We start from the raw sequence: 16667 nt of genomic DNA, 5'->3' as shown, positions 1-16667 counted from the left end.
AGGTCCAGTGTTGGTATTTAGTGGCATCTAATGGTGTAGTTGTTTGCTACTCCCTTGTTTCACCCTCCCCCTCCGAGTGCGAAGTAGAAGGTATGGGGGCTGCAAAATGCACAAATTAACGCCCCTATGTAGAGCCAGTGTTTTATTTGTCCCTTCTTGGCTACTGTAGAAACATGGTGGTTCATGGAATCATTTACCTATTGTTCATTGAAAACTAGCAACATTTGACCTATTGCAGCCAAACTAAAACACACAATTAAAGTTGGAAATATTGAGGTAACATTAAAACAGTTACTAAAGTTGTATTAAAATTAACTTTTACAATGTTATACAGATTATTTTGACTAAAGTGCATGCAAATCAAAAGTATTGTCCAGAGATGAAGTTCAAGAATTTATGTAACATTTACATAGATTCAGACCGATGAGAAAGTTCTTGTTTTATTAATCATTTTAAACGATTATAGGCCTACATTATTTTCAAGAATTGAACTGAGTGATCCTCTCTCAAACTTAAACAATCTTTGGTGGTATTTTTCTGCAAGCTGTGTGTGTAGGGGAGCAGTGCAGAGGGTGGAGGCCAGGCCCCTGGTATTTCTCCTCCAATATTTGCTGCTTCTAATAGGCAACATTACTTACCTGTCAACCACAGAGCAGTGCACCTGTGGGAAATGTATTTATTAAATGACCCTTGTCTATCATGACAACACAAATATTTAAATGTGATATGCAAAGAGTGATTCAGGCTGGCCACAAACAGAAATAAAACAGTGTCAGGTGACTGTTTCACTGTTCTCCTCACAGCAACCTGCCAAAGACATTAGGACACTGCCAGGCCTATGCAGCCTGTGGCTCTGACATCATCAGCTGATGTGGATGTGAGCGGATGTGCAGAAAATCCACTGCTAATCTGTAAACCTTGAAAACAATGCATAGTGTGCATAGAAAATTAAAGCTGGATAATATCACATATTACATATTACACAGTGGCAAGGTCGATGCTTTCCTAAAGGCATGATTTAAGACATGTCTTCAGGTGTCGCTGTGGTTGTAAAGCACTCCTTCAGTTGTATTAGGCTACTGGTATCAGCAGATCTTACTTGGAAATGTATGGGTCTAATGAATCGGTGGAGAAAGAAGATATCAACAAATAAAGAATGAATCAGCAGACAAGAGGATGCATTATGCAGAGGAATGGCCTATGAGTTATTTCAGTGTGGAATGACAACATGCATTATAATTCCACATCTTTCCTACTGTATTTCAAGCCTCATTACTATGCCCACACAGAGCTGTTTCAGACATGACAACATCTATTTTAGTCAACATTGCATCCGAGGCACACATCTTTATAACACATGCTTCACCGTATACACGGCCCAATTACAAAAGATACATCAGGGAGAGAGAATGTTGCTTTTTAGGGTTTTATTGCAGTGCAAACATTTTGTGACTGCGTGTGTGTGCGCTGAATGTTAATTCATAAAAGCACGGCAGAAGTTATCTGTTTGTATGATCAAGTCAGCAGCACCATCTGCTGGCAGGGCTAGCACAGGACAAGACACAAAAGGACATGCAAAGGACTGCTCTTGTGATTATTTCTATGAAGCACACCCACATTGGTTTTAGTTTGCAAGAATTCTATCCTTTTACATATATTGAATTTACTCCTCCACTACTCTTAAGCACTTACAAGGCCTCAGATAATATTCCCTCAGCTTTTCAGAATATCACCCTCATTTAATAAGGCTTAAAAGTGTGGGGGACAGCATATCAGCTTTGATTGTGATGGATGAGAAGTCATTAAGAGGTGGATGCTATTCTTAGTTCTTGGTTAATCTTAACAGTCTTTGAATATCAGGCTCTATGTCAATGGTGGGGAACATTTTGCTGTATCTTTTAAAGGGCTCTCCCTCTGGCCCAATGAGAAATTTCTCAAAGTTCCAAGAGACATCCGTCCTGCAGATGGGACTCCAAACCAGAAATTTGGGGTCCTTCATGAGGGAGTTGGGGTCGTCATCGGGATAAGGGAGCTTGTCTTTAAGGTAGGCAAAAACCGGATGTGTGTTTGTTCCGTTGACGTCACACTTCTCAAAGATGGTAAAGTTGGGCTGATAGTTGCCGCCTGGGCGCACATGCTGCAGGGACCTCAGGATCTCACCATTGGAGCAGTTCTCCTAAAACGGTGTATGGTATATAGCTTCAGATTTGGAAAAATATATATTTTACATTCAGAGAGAGCAATCAATTGCAGGAAGGTTTATATTAAGTGGAAGATTTATGCAGCAAGTCTGACATTAACAATAAAATATCATCTGCATATAAAGTACTTTAATCAGATTTCTGTCATATAAAGACTAGATATTGCGGGGTCATCCAGAATCGCCTGAGGAAAACATGCAGTTCAACTTACCTGATATCCAAACTGGTTACATGGAAAACCCAGGACCACCAGGCGATGGGGGTATTTGCTCTGAAGCTGGCTAAGCTCGCTGTAGTCCCGGGTGGTGGTGCCTCAGAGCGAGGCCACATTCTCTATCAGGACCACTCGTCCCCTGAACACGTTGAAATCCACCGAGTCACCCTCCAGCGTGGTGGCCCTCAGGTCGTAGAAGGTCTTGGCAATGAACGTCATCTCGTCTCCTATGCTTCCACACTGGAGGCAGACGGGATCTCAACGTGCGACTGTATCAAACTGCTTGGTCACCTGACTCACTTAGGGCAGAAAGCTGCCTTTCATGGGTGTCAAATAGCTCTGGAAGAAACTGATCTACACCTGACATACAATACTCTTTACATGTTTAATGTTTGATGTAACTGATTGTAAAAAAGTTCATGAAGCAGTTTTTGCATGGTTTCCAATTATGTGTGTTGTCCTATTTTGGATAAGCTTTTAAAATTGTATACATTATATAATACTTTCTTTGAACCCAAATGTCATGTGCTGTGCTTCTCACAAGAATTTTTTTAAAATTTGGTTATTATCCTGAATATACCGTTGACATGCTCATTTCAAAGAGTGCTGGTTGGAGGATATCAACACACATTATGGCATGTATTAAGCTTTATGGTATCTCTATGACATGTATCCATTTTCTCAGTCATCAAAAATTTAACATGTGATCACCTGTCTTTCACAGCAGGTAATGAAAAATGAATGAACTCACTGTCTGAACTCTCCCCGGACCTAACTTCACTCTCAATCCAAATTTGGTGACTCAGCAAGGTTCAGATACCCAATTAATTCATTTTAAATATGACAATTTCAGTTTATTAACTTATACATTGCTTGATTTTTGCATCTTCCTTGAGTTTCAAACATTATATTAAAATTAAATATCTGTGGCACCTTGGTAGACCCTGAAAACATTATTTTAAGCAGCTGTAACACTGCTCAAATGCCAAACATACAGCAGGCAATACCAGTGACATCACATTCATAAAACAAACGTACATATACATTCAGGATGGTAAATAAACATGTACTGCATTCAGAAAGGTCGTTGAACATGGCACAACACTGTCTCCATTGAGGAAATAAGTCCATTGTGTAAATTAATCCAGCCTTGCTTGGTTTGAGTTACTAGGTGTAAATAATTCAACTCTGTCCTCTGGCTACCTTGCTGTACGATATATACTGGTTTCAACTTCATAAACAGATTTCTTTGATATGGATTTACACATTACCAATCAATTTGTAAATGTGAAGCATGCATATCACTTTTCTTTTAAGTAACTAGAAAGAAAAGGTGATGGAATACAGTAAGCTGATTAAATAGAAGTATAGTGCATTTCACCAGGGAAAATGAAGAAAGCATGTGTTTGAATAGCCTTGCTAAAGCAAATGGATACAGAGCTACCATCATTCACTGTAGATATACTTCACTGGCTAGAGAGTTCAATGATCAAGCAACAAAATTGTCCCTCTGCTGGTTGCTGCTTCTAACTGCATTTACCACCACATAACTTCACGAAAAAGTGAGCTCCTGGCCAACAGGTCAGTGTCTCTGAGGAAGGTGGAGGAGGGCTGAGTCAAGTTGCAGTGGAGAACAAATGTATATAGCTACAGTATGAGCCATGGCACCGTTTTGGTCATCTGTCTAACAAGCGCAGGTCTTCTGAGTGTTGTCGTTGGCATCTTGACTGCCCTTCTCTTCATCCAAAGCGGCATTCTCCAGATAATCATCCAGAGATCCCAACAAGTTGTCCACGTCTCTCTTGTGAGCCTGCAGCACCAGTTCTGCCACACGAGTGAAGGACTGAAGGAAGGAGGAAGTGAAAAATAAACACACAGATAATAAATAAGAATGTGGCAGGCATAGTGTCACGCAATGTTTGTGCACATTTCAAAAGAGCCAGACAGCTTCTTTGAAAATGCATCCTATGTCCTACCTCGCTGATGTTACTGCTGGTGGAGGCACTGGTCTCAAAGAACTCCATCCCATAGGTTTCTGCGAGCTGCAGGACCCAGTTTGATATGGTTAGAAATAAGTACAATAAAAGTATATTATAGCTTTAGTCAGTGTTCCCCATAACACATTACTTACATTTAGCCTTAGAGCTATCTTGTAGTAATCCTTGTCACCTTACATCACTGAATGTGAACATTGGAAACAACAATCTACCGGAACCTTTGAATGCTTTTGCATGTCTATAAAATCCTACACATTATTATCACTTAACAAGTGAGTTAAATGCAAAAAAAAAACAACCATAAACCACGCTAATAAAAACCACAAAATAAGATTCAATCAAACCTTGCTCCCTTGGTCCTTTGTCACCTGCCTCCTGAGCTCCTCATCAGACTTGTTTCCTACCAAGATCCTCTGCACAGTTCCTGGGGCAGACTGCAAAACAACAACAAAAAAAAAAAAACGCAAGACAGACAGCACCGAGATAAGGGACTTCATCATCTTGTCACTCACACTAAGCCATTGGGTGTGCAGCAAGCATAAACAGAGCGCAGAGATGTAATACAAATACTGGGTCACTGAAGGGCAACGAGTACAACGGAGCAAGTGAAATTAGGGTGCTTATCATTATCCTTACTTCATCCACATCACTGGCCCACTTGGCTAGGTGCTGAAAGGACGGCATGTTTGTGATGTCGTATACGAAGATGATACCCTGGACCAGAATCCACAACAAAGAACAATTAAAGAGTGAACGCTACAATAACCTGTGAGGGTAACTTGACCCCAGTCATTGTTCATATGGAGGGATCACCTGTGCCCGCCTGTAGTACTGTTTGGTAATGGTCTGATACCGTTCCTGACCGGCTGTGTCCCTGCACAGAGGACGAAACACGAATCAACAGAAGACAATGACACAATATTTACGTCAGCATACTGTAAATGCAATTAAATTATACATGAGTAACTTAACTTACCATATCTGTATTCGCACCTTGATTCCGTCTATTTCTAGTGTTTTCATTTTAAAATCAACTCCTGCCAAAATAAGCACAAATCAGGGTCAACACAACATAACAGAAGCAATTCGTGATGCAAATGTAAAATGGAATCACTTAAGCATCTGTGACAAACCGGTGCAAAAGCCTGCTTTGCTGTATTTTCGTCAGGCTTTTGTGTGTTTGGGAGCACTTAATGAGTGTTGCTCAGAGACACTATTATCCCTAATGAATTGTATCTCAGGTACTGCATAGTGTCAACTTTTAAATCATTGAGACTCCACAAGGGGGTTGCAACTAATGTGAACTACGGTGGTGTTTATTCCACCTGGTGCGTGGCCGCAAGAGCTAAGAAGTGTGACAAAATAGCACTGACTGCCAACAACTGGAATGCATCACTCGAGATCACTTCATTGGTTTATACTGAAGTAAAGACAATATACTGTATATATTCTTAAATCAGGTCTTGTTTTGTCTTTATGCTGCCACCACAACTGAAAGTCCACTCTAAAAAAGGCTATTTCTATTCTTCATGTTACATACTGTATACATTAGATGCTTAAAATATATATATATATATATAATGTATTATTATTCTTTTTTAAGGATATTTATTCTATTTATACTATACTATACTATACCTGGAATATTATTTTCAATAATGATTAATCTACTGATTTATTTCCCCTATCTACTTCCCGGCATTCATCTTTTGGTCTAAAGATTTAAGAAAAAGGTGAGAAATACCCACCACACTTCCATAAAAGCCCACAGCGACACCTTCAAATTATTATTATGCTTGACTAACAGCCCGTAACCCACAGGTTTTCACTTCACTGTCACATAAAGCAAAGAAAAGTGGCAAATGCTCAGAATAGAGAAGCTGAAACAAGATAATGTTAAGCATTTTTGCTTAAAAATAAGCTTATATGGTTCATTGATGGAGCTTCCAGCCCTACAGCAGACAATTTAACTTGTCAGTAGGAAAAAGCACGTGTTAATAACATTAACGGTGGCTCTGTTATATTCAGGTTTCCCAGTCAGCCACAACGCTGTGACAGTAAGCCAATAGGATGCCCGTTTACAAAACAATCAATGATTTTCCTGTCAATCAACTAATCAATTAGTTGACCTATCGTTTCAGCTACACTACATTACGCATCTGTTCTTGTACTTCCTGTTCAACTACTGCTATGAAGAGTTAATGACTCCATAGGCTCAGATGTTACACCCAAATGAGTTTGATTTGAATGTAGGGCTTCTAGAGAATGAGAAAGCGTGCCAACTGTGTATTCCAGCACAATCATGCGCTCACACTGTACTTCTATTCTCTGTCAGTGAAGCTGCTCCAGGATCTGTCCATAATGACAGAATCCCTGAGAGTCTGATATTTGATGTAAGGAGACATTGTTTACAACACACAGCTATCTAATGGACTTGGATGCAGATCTGGAGGGATGAATGAAGCTGTCTAATGTTTACCAATAATAAGATCTGGAAGCAAGGAGTTCTTATGTACCATGCACTTTCTCAAACAACTGGGTTTAATCCCATGTAAAGCCTTCCCACCATGAATTAGGCTCCACTTATACCCTACAGCACTTTCCTCTACAGTCACAACAAAACTACACAGCTGATTCCTATTTATCAGTCAGGAAAAGAGGCAGTGGTGATGTGAGGCCCTAATGTGTGTGTGTGTGTGTGTCAGTCCACAGGTTTCGCTCTGAGAATAAAAACAGGATAAGATATCAAAGACTTTGAGGGCAGAGAAAGCAATGTGTTATCATGTGGACCTTCCTTTCCATTGTTACTGTGACATACTGCTTTCTAAGACCTCATCTACACCCTTCAGTGCGTTTCTTAGGGCCATTCTCTATTAAAATATTTGATTATTTTAAGTTTTCTCAGCACTGACATGTTTTTCAGTAAGTTTCAGGGCTGTTATGACCTGAGGTAATTTGTACTAATCCTACAAACTAAGTAGGCCTGCTCATACACTTAAAGGGGAAATTACACTAAACTGTAAAAAAAGAAAAAAAGAAAAAATAAAAAAATCATACATCCTCGACACTCATTCATTCAGAAGAAGGCACTGACTCATGTTTATCCGGTTCGACCTGAGGCTAACGCGGATTCACAGGATGAGTTTTGAAAACTTGTTGGATGGCTTACCGATGGTGGAGATATGTGAAGGATCAAACTCACTGTCCGTGAACCTGCGCAACATGCAAGTCTTCCCAACCCCCGAGTCCCCGAGCATGATCAGCCTGAACAAAACGTCGTACTGTTTAGCCATGACCATGAACTAAAATACAGAGCAAAGCATGACTCCTTCATGAAGCTTCTGTCCTCACTGAGTGACTGTGGCTGTGCGCTGCCTTCACGGCGCCTCGGAAACTCTTGTTTCTAAAAAGCTCAGGGAAAACAAGAAGAGCCATTTAGAGCTCACAGCAACTCCGAGCGTTTTACAAAATGTGCCTCTGCAGTCTTTGCACTGTGTCGAACACCATGGGTTATTTCAGTTGTAGTTTATCTTGCTATGTGTGCTAAAAAGTCCTACGGCTCTAAAAGGCATCGCACGACCTGCATCCTTGACGAGGCAGCCTGTTGCAGTGGGAGTGTCAGCTGGGACTCATCACTGACATAAACTCAATATTTGAACTAGAACTCCGGGAGAGAAGAGCTTTTGCCAAGCCAGGGGTTGGATCTGGAGAAATATCTGTGGCGTGGCAAGAGGGTGGAATGGATACTTTAAGGGGTGGTAGAAATATATGCTGGTTTAATTAAAATCACATACCTGTATATCAATATTTTCTTGGAAAAGGCCCCAAATGAAGATATTTTAACTCAAAAACATTATATTACTATGTCACATTAGTAAAGCATTGTATAGAAACATCTAATGGTAGCATTAGAAATCAATAAATTGTTTTATTTCCAAATCTTCAGACAGTATTACATGTCTTTTTTATTCATTTAACCTAAGCCTATCACTTAGTCTAAAATATGGCCATAACAGATCATTAATTTGACACTTTAACATGTTATTTTTAAAATGTATTAATTAATCTAAATGAATGTGTTCAATCTGACACCAAACCGGTGCCGCTACCCCATGCGACCCTGGGGTAGATCTGCCCCTCTGACCTTCTATGATATGCAAATAAATAAAGCACAACCATATCAGTTGACATAGAAACCCTTCTTACACCCTTCCACCAAGTTTCATGAAAATTGGGCCAGTAGTTTTCCATAATCCTGCTGACAGACAAACCAACAAATGGCACCGAAAACATTACCTCCCAGGTGGAAACAGATGCCCCCCAGGTATTATTAGCATGAGACCAAATTCCCCCTACATAACCCCACCTACCTAGAATGGTTTGACTAAGCAGAAAAAAATAATATTTTTCACTTTCATATTTAAATATCTAATTTTATATTTTTAAAATGTACAGAATTTCATGTTCTTTTTTCACTTATGTTGTCCCTCTGCACTGCCAGTGCGTAATAAAGCGGAGAATACTAAATCCCAAATTAATTGTTATTTATTGATTTAAATTTTTTTAAAACTATAACTAGTATCAGGTTTTTTTTTTTAAATCCAGCATGTGTAAAATGAGTGAAATCCTTCAATCTAAATGTTTTTTGATGTCATGTAATGCCTCAATTTTCCATAAATATTACTACTATGTAAGGATATATCTTCAATGGTAGCCTGAGTACAGACACCTGCCTGCTGATGCTCCGATATTCTATATATCTGAAACTGAGCAGAAAAACAGATATCTGAATCCTCTATTTGTACCACTGACACCACTATTCAAGTATAGTGATCTAGAAACATTTAAAAAGGTCATTATCCTCCAATATTTGAGTAAATTATTGAGCATTGATTGTTCTGATTCTATTCTATTTAAACACATCACATTAATTTATTAACTGGGATTAAAACTGACTTATTCCCATCATGCAGCTCCAACCTCAAACACAGTCTAATACCTAGGAGGCTTACCTAAGATGTTATTAAAACATGTTGAGTCACAAATACATCCCAAAAGGATAAAATAGTTTTATTTATAGTCTCATAATAAAGGTATGCCTTAACTTGCAAGACAACCGTTGGCAGTATGTACAACATACCTGTAATTTCCATGGAATGGAACAAACAAATATTGATCACGTACACACTAATTTACCTCTGCAAAATGGAGAAAAAAGAAAAAAAAAGAGAAAGATAAACGTTCCCAGCACAGGCAAATATTTCATGGGAAGGCTTGTCTTTGCAGAGCTGACACCATTTAAGAGTATACAGTGTTATATACTACACACTGAAATGGACTTCCATTAACAAAAATAAAAGGTCACAGCCCTCTAACTGCATTGCGTAACATTCAGTATCCATTAGGGGATTTTTTATTTTATTTTTATACCCACAATTTGTTTGATAATAATAAAAATAGAGGAAAATAAATAGTTGAACCTGTGGAAAATCCACCAAAACAGCAGGTCAACTTGTTCATCCTCCTGTGTTCTCTGGAAAATCTCAAGCCAAAACATGAGGGAGATCAGACACGGGGGGGTAAGAAGTCAATTTCGGTGCATTACTATAAATAGAGGGATTCATGTGATTACACAAATATTTTCAAAGACAAAGAAAAACAAAATTGAGCCACCTACACTGAATAAGGAGTGTTGCATCTTGCATAACAGACTTTTTTTTTTTTTTCAAAAGCAACTTCACATTCTTTTCTGGAAAAAGTATGAATATTAAAAAGGTAAACTAACCCTAATTACCATTTCGTCAAAAGGTCGTAAAGTCTCACAACTCCGACAGAGAAAAAAAACAAATATATTTTATGTAGCTTCACTAAAGCCTCATACCTTGTCATCTCCACATTTGATTATGAATGGTTATCATGAGGTTTGAAAAGCATAAAGTCCTTCAAAACTGCAGAGCTGCCTCACTTTGGGGGGGGAGGGGGTCTTAAAAGTTGTTGCTGCTGGGCCACAGAAGGAGTGACAGGATGCTTGCCAGGAGGAAAAAGGAAGGTAGAAGCGTTTTATACATAATAGCACCGCTCTCGCTCAGTCTCCATCTCGTCTCCTGGACCGGCGTAAGAAGGCAGGACTGAGTGCGGACTGGTAGGAGGAGTCGGGGGGCTGGTGGGCAAAAAGAGTCTGTCTGGAGAACCGGGCGGAGGGGTGGGGGTTGCCTCCTCCCCCGAGTCTAGCTGGGCTCCACACGCAGCTTCTTTCTGTTGGGCGGCTCGTCTGGCTCTGATTCAGAGCTGGAGTCGGACCCGCCGTCGAAGGCGGACACCGCGCTGCCTTTGCGGTTTGTGTACAAGCTGCTGTCAGAAGAGTAGTTTGTCTGGTGCTGAGTGTTCCCCTTGGCCTTCTCCAACGCACGCACTGCAAGCAGCACCCACAGACAAACAGGTACAAGTAAATATCACTCACATCAAATATTTGGTACTGCTACTGAACGACTACATCACACTTAGTCATAAAAGTCCATAACAACAGTTCCTCCACTTACCCTGCTGCTCCAACAGTGCATTCTGCTTCTTTAAGACATCAATGTCTTGCTGGTGGGTGTGGTTTTTTCGTCTCATGTACTGGATGTACTCGGTGGCTTTGTCTAGAATCTGTGCTCGGGAAGCCTGTTTGACAGAGTTCTGTCAGCAAAAATTCAGAGAGCCATGGGACAAAGCTGCAGTATCCATTTGTTCAAGTACAACGTGATATATTCTTTCACAAAACAGTTACACACAGATCACAGTGTCATACATCACATGTACATTTAGTTTGTATTAGAAATATTATAAATACCTATTCCAGGGGTCTCCGACCTTTGGCACATGAAAAAAGTTCCACCATGCTGAAGCATCATATTTAAATTTAATCAAATTAACTGTACATATAAACAGAAACATACCTCTCTCTGTCCAGCAGTTACAGGACTAAGCTGCTAAAAGGTTGCAACAATGATTCCCAGATATTTTGATGGGTTATTTAACTATCTCAAATCTCAGATTGAAACATGAAGGCCGTGTTGTTCTAGACACGTTTGACACATTCTTTTAAAATGACCGCATGACTTCTTCTTTCCTCTAGGTTAGACCTCTTAAAGAGTTCTCCAAGCAGAACACTGTAGATCGAGTTTTAAGGGGCCAAAATGCAATAAAAGTCTCATAAAGTAACTGAATATTAAAGAGTTGGAAATACAGCTGATGAGCTGCACACTTTACCGCTGCGGGTGACCCTGTTTGAAAACAGTCAAAAAGCACAGCAGTACAAGATGAGAGGACCTGCATTTTCCTGCAGAGAAACGCAGCTGTCTCCTGAACGGAGTATTGCTTGTGCTGACAGTCCTCAGGTGAACATGCAGTTCTCGCGCTTTCTGAAGGTGCACTTCATGTGCACAACTAAAAACAACTCCTAGACAGCAACGTTCAGTAAAGGAAACAAAGGGCTAAGTGGGCACATGCTGAAGGATTGGCATCTGTTTGTTTTCCTGCCTCTAAGGACATGCACATTAGCTTTATGAAATGGATAGCTGGCATTAAGGTGGATGAATGGAGGGACATCTTAGACTGGCTTATAATTTAATGCAATTTAATTTGTAATATGTTGATATGGCACTGACAAGAAAACCTAAAACTTGCTGAGCCCTCAAATAAGCAGCTAATGGGAGTCTTAAAGGTCCAGTGTGTAACATTTAGGATATATGTGCAAAACCGGAGGTTTTCATCAGTTTATAATCACATAAAAACAAGAATTGTAATTTTTTTTTTATCTACAGAAGGAGCAGGTCCTCACAGAGGCTGTGATGTTTCTACAGTAGCCCAGAACGGACAGACCAAACACTGGCTCTGGCCTTTTGCGTTTTTCGCAAGTCTCGCGGCCACAGTAGTTTCTCCTACGTGCTTGGAAGGCGAGCAGTATTCAAATGACTGCAATCGGCAACTTCACTGCTAGTCGACACTAAATCCCACACACTGGTCCTTTAAGTTAAAAACTATTTTTCTGTGCTGGTACAGTTATAGAATGTACAAAATAAATGCATTTTCCTCTTACCTTCTCGCCTTGTAATGCAGGCACAGAATCTCGTAAACCGTGAAAGCTGTCTTTAATGTGGTCCCTGCGTTTGCGCTCAAGCGCGTTGTGATGTGCTCGCTTGTCTGCCTGCAAAGGGACAGGCAACGTTTAGACAAAAACGGTTATATATACGGACACACTGGGTAAAACTAAGAAAGAAAGTGTCACTTGATTTCTTATGTATAACATGATGATAGGGAGCAATTTAAAGCTGCAGTGTGTAAATGCAGCTTTAAAGATGCTGTACGTTATTCATTCAGATGTGTAAGCTGCATGTGATTAACAATAACACAATGTTACAATGAAGAGTGCTGCCCTTAAAATCATCATAACCTGTCAACACTATAGGCCTGACACTATCAGTATACTGTGGCTCTATGTGGATCCAAAGCTGGAGATCCCAGCTTAATCAAATGGGGGAGGGGAATCCATGGCGCTGAGAAATATGTGACAGGATCGAGGATCTGACACCATTTCAGATTCACATTCAAATAAAACACCACCGAACAATTTATGGAGAATGAGGTGCAGCTGATTCGTACAGCAATGGCAATTTAAATCAGGATGTAGTGTGTTTGATGTTAAATTTAGGAAGTGTGTTTCAAATGCAATGCAAACTCCTGCTCCTGGATTGTCGTTGCAGGGAGGGGTATTAACAGAGGTCCGGGGGGCTGTAAGGAAATAACAGACCAACTTGGCAGGTCCCTGATCGACAAAACACAGAAACACGAACACCGCACTTGCACTGCCGTCAAGCGAGCCGTCGTTTGGATTTGTGTTGCTATCTATTCGTGCAATTGCGGTACTGGTGCTCGGGGCGGTCAAAATGGACGTGTAAACACTCACGAAGTTAACCACGACTAATGGCCATGTAGAATGGGACTTTACCTTTCAAATCTATCCACAGCTATACAGAAGAATTACTTTACGTGGTCATAGTCAGGCTCACACTGAACAGGACTCCATTACATCCATTTGAAGAGAGATTTGAAGCAAACCCCTTCAAGAGGAGTTCAAATACGATGGGAATATGCATGTGTAATGATGTTTTTCTCAGTACCATGACTTCAGTTGTATTTATATCACTGGCAGAGGCGTTCTGAGCAGAAATCCACTGGGATTCCCAGCAGACCTATTATGGACAGGGTTACCTTTCTATGCATTACGATACATATTTTCCAGTGGAGGTGAACTTCTATTACATATACTTTATTGAAGACACGTCTCATCTAAGGAGGTGTCATATAGTATAGTTCCATTAGGTCTGCTGAAATGTGAGAATTCATTGCAGTTTTTGTGCTTGGCTAAAGTCCTGAGCGACTATCATCTTACGTCCTTTTTGGCCACTCCCAGCACCGGTACCGTAATTGCACGAACAGACGAGAAAACAAAATCCAAACGGCTCGCGCTAATCGGGTTTTTTTTTTTTTTAACTAACGACGGCTCACTTTACCGCAGTTAAACCATTTAAATCATTCACCAGACTACTGTGCTCAATCTTCAGTTATAAGCCAGCTGGCCAGCACTAAAGAGCCTTTTATTCTAACAGTTATCTCCATATTTCACCTCAAATACAAAGATTGTCAAGAGAAACCAGCGAGCTAGCTAGCTAGCTCAATCGGATAGCGTAGGTTGGCAGGAATGTTAAAAGTTGCTGTTTGGCTAACAATTTGGCTAGCTACTTGTAGAGTAAACTAAACCACATACATCGCTGTCGACTTCGATGTCATCGTTTTCGCTCATTCTTCGGTAAAAGGTATGAGAAAGGAAAACAAACAGCTGTCAAAATTGTGGCGACAACTGGAGGCAAATAATCTAGCGCGGAGCTTTAGCTACAGCAGATACATGACGATCAACGGTTTCTCTACACGTGATTCGCCTACACATGGACGGGAAAACAGCGCAGGCGCAATAAAGCCAGACCTTATGGGTAATGGAGGCGTTCGCTAACACGGAGCCCGGTTTGAACTGGTGCGGTTTGCGGAATTTGAACTACATTTCCCAGACGCCCACGGATTTGGACGCGCCCACCGAAATACGCCGTTATCTCTCCTTCAAGTTGCAAACACAAACAGCAGCTTCAGTGTTGATAACTCGGACCAGAATGTTATTTGTGGTGTAGTTACAAAAACATATGAGCAACAGCATTTTAATAAATAACCATGGATAAACCAGTGATACCTTAAACATAAATAATCACAAAACAAAACATATTCTCCAGAAATATACCTCTCAGGCAGACATGATTCTGTGCAAGGACCACCATGCATTGTGCTGTATGGTCTGCTGTTTCACTGGTCATTGTCAGCAAGGGTAGTGTGCTACAATAACTGGGCTCTTCTCTCAGCATATGATTATGAGGCCAGATGGTGGCCTAGCTCACTTTGCCTGCCCTCCCCCCACTCACCATCCATGGCTGCACACTTGCCTCCATAGGACCTTTAAATAGCTTCTGCAGCAAGCTATCACTGCTTATAAACCTACCGCAGCGCTACAGGGGATGTTCCTTATTACCGGGGATTTGTTTTGTGCAATGTGCATAAGGCAGAGCTAAACACTGGCTGCTTTACTTTCTCAAACACAACACGAGCAACACCTCCACTGTGATCTTTATGGGTGCACTATTTAGCATTTATTTTACATTTTGTTTGAGGGTGCAGGAAAGAAGGAAAAAAAAGGATGTTCCCCCATCCGCTGTGCACAGCATGACCTCTGTTTCTACAGCATATCAGCACATAATACCTTCACTGTCATCACTGTCTCATTGTCAATAAAAACAGCAATCAAGCCACCAAAAATGTAAAATATATATGTGTGCTTGGCCAATAAGATACATAATTACAATCCGTATTTGTACTTTAAACGACCAGTGTTTAGTGGCATGTAGCAGTGAAGTTGCAGACTACAACTATTAAAAAAGGCCTTTCTACAGCCAGTGTTTGGTTTGTACATTCTGGGCTACTGTAGAAACTCTGCAGTTCAACATGGTGGACTCATGGTGGCGAAAATATGGTCAATAAAGTATATTTAATATAAGTTCACTTCCACTGTAAATAGGTATCGTAATGCGTAGAAAGGTAACCCTCTCCATAAATAAAAACTGCTCATATTCCTTTTCCGCTAATAGATTGTCCTTTAAGTTACACACTGGACCTTTAATTGACAGCAACAGAAATTTAATTTATTAATAACATTTTTCCTTATGGTACAACAGTGTCCACAAGTTTTAAAGTGTCAGTATTTGGGAACAATTCACAATAATTACAATGATGTAAAAATATGGAACTAACACTTAAGTGTGTGTGTGTGTGTGTGTGTGTGTGTGTGTGTGTGTGTGTGTGATACAAATCAGGGTACTTTGCTTGTGATGTGTGTCATTGATTTACCCAGGGATGAAAAATAAAAACATTTTAAATGGTGATATTTATTAAATGTTTTTTTTTTTTTATTATTATTATTATTATTCATTTAATTGTAATTTGCTCTTGGATTGTCCTCAGCTGCACCTGTTTGTGTCAAAGATCAATTCATATGGCAACAGGTCTGTAAATGATCAGTTTTAGATGGGGATATTTATCAAATTATCACATAAATACAGAGCATTGTGTTTGGATTTTCCTGTTTTTTGTGCAGATCTACAAATGATTTCATCTCTGTGTTTGCCACTTCTGGTTGGTCCAAGTTGTTTTGTCTTATTATACTGCTTCCTTTCTGTTTCTTGTTCGACTTTTATTGTTCTTTGGAAACGGTCTTAAACCCAGCTTGAGTTTCATCTTCTTCTCTAGCACAGCTGTTTTGTTGCATAAGTTCGGTTCAACCGAGTCGTCTGTGTAACAGGCTGTTGTTCCTGTAAGAGATTCCACAGAATGTCAGCACGTGAGGAACACTAATATATTAAAGATCTAATCTGAACCATGCTTTAGAGATTAGGGCAACAACCTTTCAGCCTTGTCACATCTGATCTGTTGTGCGAGTTGTAAATAAAAGGCCTCGGTGCACAAAGGCACCCCGGACTCACAAAAAAAAAGAAGGCCCCCCTTTTGAAAAGACTAATAACTCTGCCAGGCAAACATAATCCTCTGCCTGGTTGCGTAATATTAATTGAAGGTTTGTTTACACATTCAAGTGAGGCCAAATGAAGACATTGCCTCTTT

General features: G+C 40.1%; 3 protein-coding genes across 4 annotated transcripts; all 3 read right to left on the bottom strand.

The window, feature by feature from the left end:
• Window positions 1-1412: 1412 nt before the first annotated feature.
• gpx2 (glutathione peroxidase 2) lies at window positions 1413-3145 on the bottom strand. Its single transcript, XM_051395969.1, has 2 exons — window positions 2413-3145; window positions 1413-2176 (listed from the first exon to the last, which is right to left on the bottom strand). The coding sequence occupies exons 1-2, from the start codon at window positions 2632-2634 to the stop codon at window positions 1823-1825; spliced, it is 576 nt and encodes a 191-aa protein (XP_051251929.1). The 5' UTR covers window positions 2635-3145; the 3' UTR covers window positions 1413-1822.
• A 98-nt stretch (window positions 3146-3243) lies between these two features.
• Window positions 3244-8001, bottom strand: LOC127361388 (ras-related protein Rab-15). Its single transcript, XM_051395968.1, has 7 exons — window positions 7582-8001; window positions 5389-5449; window positions 5226-5286; window positions 5049-5126; window positions 4757-4846; window positions 4392-4457; window positions 3244-4258 (listed from the first exon to the last, which is right to left on the bottom strand). The coding sequence occupies exons 1-7, from the start codon at window positions 7709-7711 to the stop codon at window positions 4100-4102; spliced, it is 645 nt and encodes a 214-aa protein (XP_051251928.1). The 5' UTR covers window positions 7712-8001; the 3' UTR covers window positions 3244-4099.
• Window positions 8002-9457: 1456 nt separating this feature from the next.
• Window positions 9458-14390, bottom strand: LOC127359166 (protein max). Of its 2 annotated transcripts, none has more exons than XM_051393010.1 (4): window positions 14221-14390; window positions 12493-12600; window positions 10952-11075; window positions 9458-10824 (listed from the first exon to the last, which is right to left on the bottom strand). In XM_051393010.1, the coding sequence occupies exons 1-4, from the start codon at window positions 14254-14256 to the stop codon at window positions 10640-10642; spliced, it is 453 nt and encodes a 150-aa protein (XP_051248970.1). In that variant the 5' UTR covers window positions 14257-14390; the 3' UTR covers window positions 9458-10639. The 2 variants fall into 2 exon arrangements, with proteins under 2 accessions (XP_051248970.1, XP_051248961.1); XM_051393001.1 differs by having other exon boundaries at window positions 10952-11090; window positions 14221-14389.
• Window positions 14391-16667: the final 2277 nt, after the last annotated feature.

This window comes from Dicentrarchus labrax, unplaced genomic scaffold (assembly GCF_905237075.1).
Source record: "Dicentrarchus labrax unplaced genomic scaffold, dlabrax2021, whole genome shotgun sequence".
Lineage (NCBI taxonomy): Eukaryota > Metazoa > Chordata > Actinopteri > Moronidae > Dicentrarchus > Dicentrarchus labrax.
This window is presented reverse-complemented; position numbering and strand designations above follow the sequence as displayed.

Coding starts and splice junctions, on each gene's coding strand:
- LOC127361388 (XM_051395968.1), bottom strand. CDS start 7,711: ATGGTCATGGCTAAACAGTACGACGTTTTGTTCAGGCTGATCATGCTC. Junction 5,450..7,581: donor TTCACATATCTCCACCATCG/GTAAGCCATCCA, acceptor TTATTTTGGCAG/GAGTTGATTTTAAAATGAAA. Junction 4,458..4,756: donor CAAAGGACCAAGGGAGCAAG/GTTTGATTGAAT, acceptor TGGGTCCTGCAG/CTCGCAGAAACCTATGGGAT.
- LOC127359166 (XM_051393001.1), bottom strand. CDS start 14,256: ATGAGCGAAAACGATGACATCGAAGTCGACAGCGAT. Junction 12,601..14,220: donor ACATCGAAGTCGACAGCGAT/GTATGTGGTTTA, acceptor GTCCCTTTGCAG/GCAGACAAGCGAGCACATCA. Junction 10,825..10,951: donor TGCACTGTTGGAGCAGCAGG/GTAAGTGGAGGA, acceptor TGCTGCTTGCAG/TGCGTGCGTTGGAGAAGGCC.